The sequence below is a fragment of the Lolium rigidum genome, chromosome 5, assembly GCF_022539505.1.
Source record: "Lolium rigidum isolate FL_2022 chromosome 5, APGP_CSIRO_Lrig_0.1, whole genome shotgun sequence".
Lineage (NCBI taxonomy): Eukaryota > Viridiplantae > Streptophyta > Magnoliopsida > Poales > Poaceae > Lolium > Lolium rigidum.
In genome coordinates this window covers 86,301,804-86,309,285 of record NC_061512.1, presented here as the reverse complement: position 1 = coordinate 86,309,285, position 7,482 = coordinate 86,301,804, and the positions used below count along the sequence as shown (strand labels likewise).

Below are 7,482 nucleotides of genomic sequence, written 5' to 3'. Positions count from 1 at the left end.
TTAGACAGACAACCTTTATGGGACCGAGGGAGTACATTGAATAAGGTGTTTTGCGAACTATTGCATGTTTGCCTTCTAAACGGTTTTCTAACCAATGTTTTTCTTCTCATCTATGTCCTTTCAACAGTTTTCTTCTCAACTGCGTCCTTTGCACTGTGTTTTACTTCTCATGCTGAGTCTGATTCTTAATTAGTGCATAGGAGGTATAGCCCCAGTTCCACTAATCACCCATATAGCATAGCTTGGTTATCTAGTATGTACTGAAAATGACGCTCGCAAATTTGTCACCAAATGACCGTACAAATAATCTTGTACTTTAAATAAAATACTGCGTATGTATAATTACTAGGAAAGGAAAAATTCAAAGTTGTACAAGGTATTAATTATTTAATCTTAGGCCCGACACATTCACTACGTAAATCGCAGTCAAAATCGGTCTAAACCGTCCCCTTGGTTGGAATATCTCATGTGATTTTCTGTTGTGCGGCAGCGATTACCACTCCCAAATACTAGAGTGGGAAGGTTAGACAGATCTGCGGGCAGCACAGGACAACTGGGAGTGTGCAACAATTCACCAACCGATGCATTATTATGCACTAAAGTTTGCACAAAAGCTACATACTTTTTGGAATTTCCATGCTTATCTCTATTAAATATAGTACGTTAGATGATAGCGCCAAAAGCCAATAAAGAGTATTTTTCTAATTCATTCCCTGATTAGTTGTATGGCTGCATACGTGTATGGAGAGCTCTTGCACACACCGAGATGCTTACCACCTTGTGCCTATATAAAGCTCCCCAATGCCTGCTTCTTCCTTCAAGAGTTTGAGCCAACACAGAGATACAACTCCTCCCCACAGCTCTCCCTTTCCCTCCTGAGGGGTCTAGGGTTAGAGACAGAGAGGGAGAAGTTCCAAACAGCAGCAAGCTCTCAGCTCAGTGCGTGTTGATTCATTTTAGCAAGCTTGACGTTTGCAACTTTTGTATCGCAATGGCTGGCCTATCCCTGGAGCACCCCTGGGCATTTGCTTTTGGCCTCCTAGGTAACACTCAGCACAAATTTGAGATGCATGCAGTATGCCCATGAATTGCTAGTACCTTTTGTTTTCGTTTCACCACAAACATATGAATTCCTTTCTTACAGTTGGTGTAGTATGTAGCTACTTAGTGGGGTTGCACTTTGCGTCATCGATCACAACCAGTGCTTTGCAACATCTCTCTATATATATCTATATCGCTACTGATTGATTAATTAGCCTAGTACTAGTACCGTATTGTGTAGTGACATCATAGTGCACCAATAACACAAATAAAAACAGCTCTAATACAGCAGCCTACGTACCTTTGTTTGCAAAAGAAGGCAAAGCTTAGGCAAAAAAGATGCATCTGGCGTTATCGCAGCTTATCTTTTTTTTTTCGAGAGTACGGCAACGGCTTAATCAAGTTTGCTAACTTTTGCAAACGGCTAATCTTGGCGCCTTTTTTTGGCCTTGCAGGCAACGTGATCTCCTTCGCGAGCTACCTGGCCCCAATGTAAGCACAACTATATAATGTTTCTCATTCATCTGATCTGATCTTGTTAATATGTTAGCTCGCCGCATCCACAAGTGTATCTATGACTAATTTTTATTGGAATCTGTGTGTGTAGACCGACGTTCTACCGTATATACAAAAGCAAGTCGACGGAGGGGTTCCAGTCGGTGCCGTACGTGGTGGCGCTGTTCAGCGCCATGCTGTGGATCTACTACGCGCTGGTAAAGTCCAACGAGAGCCTCCTCATCACCATCAACGCCGCTGGCTGCGTGATCGAGACGATCTACATCGTCATGTACCTGGCCTACGCTCCCAGGAAGGCAAAGCTCTTCACGGCCAAGATCCTGCTCCTCCTCAACGTCGGCGTCTTCGGGATCATCCTTCTCCTCACCCTCCTCCTCGCCAAGGGCGAGAAGCGCGTCGTCTCCCTCGGCTGGGTCTGCGTTGCCTTCTCCGTCAGCGTCTTCATCGCCCCGCTCAGTATCATCGTGAGTGCCCTGTCACCCGCAAACTTATCAAAATCAGTAGCTAGCTTGATGGATGTCGATCATGAGCAGCTTACACTATTTTGTGTGTGTTGCAGGGGCGTGTGATCAAGACGAGGAGCGTGGAGTACATGCCATTCTCCCTCTCCCTCTCGCTCACCCTCAGCGCGGTCGTCTGGTTCCTCTACGGGCTCCTCATCAAGGACAAATACGTCGCGGTAATTAGACATTGAAATAATCTTAAAGCTTTGCGCATATAGAAGATCACTAGTATCTATATATAGTTCACTCCCTAACATCCTGCTTTTTTTGCAGCTCCCCAACATTCTTGGCTTCTCCTTCGGGCTGGTCCAGATGGGGTTGTACATGTTCTACATGAACGCGACGCCAGTGGTGGCCGAGGGGAAAGAGGGCAAGCAGGAGGGAAAACTGCCGGCGGAGGAGCACGTGGTAGTCAACATCGCCAAGCTCAGCGCGACCCCGGAGAGGAACTACGGCAACGAGGTGCACCCGGTGATGGAGATGGCCGCCAGGGCTGCCCCAAGGAGCTGCGCGGCAGAGGCGGTGGCGGCGCCTGAGAAGGATGCTGCACTGGCCGTGGACGTTGCCCGTCCTGTCCAGGTGGTCGTCTAGATCCACGTACGCCTACGTCCGTGCATGGACCATGCATGCACACTTTATTATCTCCACAGGAGCAAACTGAAGGAGGACGACGGTAACCTTAATTAATTATCAATTAATCTCCCTACTAGCTAAGCCTTTGATGCTTGCTTGCATCAGTGGTGGAGCCTGAGGACGCGAGGGAAGCTATATATATTCCATATATGTATGATGTATAGGGTGATTATCGCTCTCCGTGTTGATTAGTGCTACTGTTGTATTCATTTCCATCGATCCATGATGTATTCCCAATTACATGTCCTAGCTTGTTCCTTCGTACCTGTAATTCGTGTTTTCTAATAAAAATGTGATCGATCTCTAACTATACTGTCTACTACTGACCGATTGCTTGCTAATAAGTCACACAAGGTTTTTCTTCTTTTTTCTGCCATCTTTAACTTGTTTGCGATGGCGTGTACACAGCCGTGGAAACAGGCAGGAGAGGGAAAGCCGCTTATACTAAGCGCGTGCGGTCCAAGTGATAGGCACGTCACACGCACCCGACCAGCTTTGCTGTTTTAGAGCACACGTACGCGCCTCCTTTTACCTTTGCCTACTTTGGTAATTAACGGCTCATGCTCTACCATGTGGCATACGTACAACTTCAGTTATACTTCTATATGTTTTGGTGACAATACTTTGTGGGGAAACAAATAATAATTTTACACCTACGAAATTATTCTTATAGAATACTGCTCAGGCCTCACTCGGTGCGAATGTTTTTTTTTTGTATTTTGAGGAATGTTTTGAGGGGTGTTTTGGGTGAAAACACCGACCACCCAAAACATACCCAAAACACTATTAAAACCCTTTCATCCAAAACACTTGTCAAAACACTTGTTTAAAACACTGGTTTTACAAACTAGTGTTTCAAGTGCATTCAACACAACTGGATAAAAAGTCAATATTTTTGGACAACAATAGATTTGTAGCACAAATAAAAATCTGATCTTTTTAGCACACTAGAAGAACATATCTCACATCGATCATACAAAAACATCAGTACCCGAATGTATCATGGCTTTAACACAAAAAAGGATTTGACCATGCTTCTACAAGTATCAGTACAGAAATGTATGCATTTCAGCAACAAGATCATCTTTGTCGATCGAGTGTGGACATCTATTGATCTCACGGGCACATTATTGTGACATACATCAGGGCAACACAAAATTAGGTCATAAAATCTATAGTACTAGTAAACTATGAGTATAAGTGCGTGATGCAACCATATGTAAACCTCTACCACCAAAAACGACCTACAGAGGGAGCTACTAGGGAGCATCATGTCCTACCCGACATCCAACTTTACTTAACACTCATTCTAGCATGCAAAATAAGACTAATGCAAAAAAAGTCTTTGGGTTCCATTTAGCGATGGAAATGGTCTGTCGATGGAGTGTGGATATCTCTTGATCTCACCTTTTGGCAACTAGGCGCACACCGACCTAGATCATTAGAGGTTTTAATAAAATATTATCACCATCCAGTTGTCATACAAAGTAACCGTACAAGCGGGAAATGCTGCAAATGGTACTAGACTTAGACAAGCATATCATGAAAGGTGATATATATATCTTACAAATATGGAATATGGACATATATACTAGGAAAATGAATCAACTACCCCGTTAACATGTTAAGACTCAGGCCTCATGTCTCAATCAAATGGACTATCCACACCACAAGTTTGATAACATAAGAATAGGGAGCTTGCCAGGAAACCAGGATGTCACCACCAAGATCAAGACAACAGTGGGGGTGCCTTTCAGCAACCTTCGACATGATGCCGACCTCTCATGTAAATAAAACCAGAGGATAATCTAAATAAAAGGACCATCATTACAATGTACTAGGATCAACTTCAATGTTGAAATATATATAGCTTTTTGTACTCTATAATATAATTTCGAATTAACTTTTGGTAACAGTACAATCACTGTTTACTGCTTGCATTCTCATGTTTGGGAACCCTCACTGATAGCTTCATTGAATTAGCTACACTGCAAAATTATCAAGAAGCGAGTACATGATCAGAAACAAATTTCTAGGCACACTGAACAAACAGTACACATGTACACTGTAGGTATTACCTCTATTCGAAAATATAAGCCTTATTAGAAAGCTAATTGTGCTATCTAAAACTGTTTATATTTAGGAACAGAGGTAGTAGCAAGCTATAGCTCCCTGTTTCAGTACACAGTAGGGTAAAACAACATACATTCTTAAGATTGACATGGTTCTTGTGTAGTAGTACCAAGCGCACATGTGGGTGGAAATTAAGCTAGACGAAGTCCAACATGGTGCCAAACTACTTGAAATGCTCTTCTCTAAAACACTAGTATGGCATGTCAGGTATTTTCCCTAGCTATGTAGAAAATGATGAACAATCCATGTTTTTCGATTGCCTTTTTCGAACCACCTTTGGCTTGATTTCAAGTCTAGGTCAAATCACTGGGGCAGGGGACAAATGTGTTTCTTTTTTATGCATCGCTCGTACTTGCGAGTTTTTTTTGGGTCCCACAAATTCAGGGTAGCATCATCCCCCCTCCCTTCCTGCGCAGAAAAAGTGTTAGGCGAGTAGTAGAATGGCATGATCAACAAGTTTCGAGTAAAATTTTGAATATAACCAAAATGTACCAATTGATAGATGAGTTAACTTGGCCTCATGGAAAAAATACTGTCATGTAAATGAGTTAACTTGGCTTTCCTACCCTTGGATCCATATGAAACTTTATACTAATACAGTATAATAATCACCCGAGTTATTACACCAACAAGTCTGTCACTTACGTGTGGTTCCCATGCGTGAGGTCCCACACTTCAGTGAGCACAAGTCACGTGCAGTAGGTAGGCAAAATCCCAGCCATCTTCTTTGTCAAGAGAAGACGCATTAAGACTCTCTCTCTCTCTCTCTCTCTCTCTCGTCAATTATCCACCTCATCTGGCTGCCGGTTTTGGCAGGGCATTTCTTGCTCAGCTCGGAGGTCATGGTGTGCAGGCTCTGTAGCCATGGTGATTTGGTCGCGCCAAGTGGTTCGTCCCCGACAGCGACGAGGATCAATCCGGGCGGTGGCTGTTAAGAACCCGATCGCATTTCCCGCTTTCAGTCTGGGGTCCTCCATGTAAAAGTTAGGGATTTAGATGTGATTTCTTGTTTATTTTGTGTCCTGTTGTAAATTATGCTCTGATGCGTATTGGCAGTCTGGGTCCTTCAGAATCCTTCGGTTGTCCCTCTCTAAAAAATCTCTCTCATCTCGGTCACGCTCGCTCGTCCGCACCTCCTGCGCATTGACAAATCCTGCACAACAGTCAACATCTCCCGAAAAAGGGGAGACACCATGTGGTGCCTAGTAGTACTCCGTAATAAAAAGGTAAATAAATCGACCTACGAATTAAATCATTTTGAAATAGAGAAAGTAACATTTATAAATGCCTACATTGTGAGCGTGTTAATGTATGCATCATGCTTTAAAAATAAGTTAAAGAATATTACTGAATATCAGACATTTATCTCAACATGCGAAGCATGTAAAAATTGGAACCCAACGTATGAAGGATCCTTAAAAGAACTCTTTCACAATATTTGGTATATTGTATGAATTTGCTTGGCTTGTACACAAGTGAGTACTTGTCATGTAAAAATCCACACAAAATTTACTTATCATGACCCCTTTTTTGCAGACAATAATGTGCATATCGCCTTGAGAAACATCTACATAATATACAGTGGAGCTGTGTAGGTTATCCACAAGGAAATTTCTTTATGGGTGACCTACAAGCTTGTGGATTGTCCACAAGCAATAGAAAATAATTTCTCTCTCCTTCCTCTCCCATGCATGAGGGTACACCACTAGCATATGTGGGTCCAATCTTAATGCTAAGGTTCACTTCATTCATACATAGTGGGAGACTTCACAAGATAAGTGGGACCCAACTTATGACTAGTCAAAATAGGAACCCAATGTATTAAAGATCTCAAAAAGAACCTTTTCACAATATTTGGTATAGTGTACGAGTTTGCTTGGCTTTGTACACAAGTGATTACTACTTGTCATGCAAAAATCCACACAAATTTAGTTATCATGACCCATTTTTTTTGTAGGCATTAACGTGCATATCGCATTGAGAAACATCTACATAATACACAATGTAGTTGTGGAGGTTATCCACAATGAAATTTCTTTATGGGTGACCTACAAGCGTGTGGATTATCCACAATAGAAAATAATTTCTCTCTATCCTTCCTCTCTCATGCATGAGGGTACACCACTAGCGTATATGTCGGTCCCATCTTAATCCTAAGTTCCACTTCATACATAGTCGGGGACTTCACAAGATAAGTGGGACCCAACTTATGACTAGTAAAAGTAGGAACCCAACATATGAAGGATCCTAAAAAGAAATCTTTCACAATATTTGTATGAGTTTTCTTGGCTTTGTACACAAGTGAGTACTTGTCATGCAAAAAATCCACACCAAATTTAGTTATCATGACCCAATTTTTGGCAGGCAATGTACATATTGCCTTAAGAAACATTCTTATAATACACAATGGAGCTGTGGAGGTTTTCCACAAGGAAATTTGTTTATGGGTGACCTCCAAGCTTGTGGATTATCCACAAGCAATAGAAAATAGTTTCTCTCTCATTCCTTTCTCATGCATGAGGGTACACCACTAGCATATGTGGATCCCATCTTAATGCTAAGGTTCACTTCATACATAGTGGGGGACTTCACAAGATAAGTGGGACCCAACTTATGACTAGTAAAAATAGTAATGCAAGGTATGAATGATCATAAA

General features: G+C 42.2%; 1 protein-coding gene across 1 annotated transcript; it reads left to right on the top strand.

Moving 5' to 3' along the window:
* The first annotated feature begins 829 nt into the window (after positions 1-829).
* On the top strand, positions 830-3,000 carry LOC124652075 (bidirectional sugar transporter SWEET13-like). Its single transcript, XM_047191093.1, has 5 exons — positions 830-1,043; positions 1,497-1,533; positions 1,649-2,021; positions 2,117-2,236; positions 2,334-3,000. The coding sequence occupies exons 1-5, from the start codon at positions 992-994 to the stop codon at positions 2,649-2,651; spliced, it is 900 nt and encodes a 299-aa protein (XP_047047049.1). The 5' UTR covers positions 830-991; the 3' UTR covers positions 2,652-3,000.
* The last annotated feature ends 4,482 nt before the right edge of the window (positions 3,001-7,482 follow it).

Coding starts and splice junctions, on each gene's coding strand:
- LOC124652075 (XM_047191093.1), top strand. CDS start 992: ATGGCTGGCCTATCCCTGGAGCACCCCTGGGCATTTGCTTTTGGCCTC. Junction 2,022..2,116: donor TCGCCCCGCTCAGTATCATC/GTGAGTGCCCTG, acceptor TGTGTGTTGCAG/GGGCGTGTGATCAAGACGAG. Junction 2,237..2,333: donor TCAAGGACAAATACGTCGCG/GTAATTAGACAT, acceptor CTTTTTTTGCAG/CTCCCCAACATTCTTGGCTT.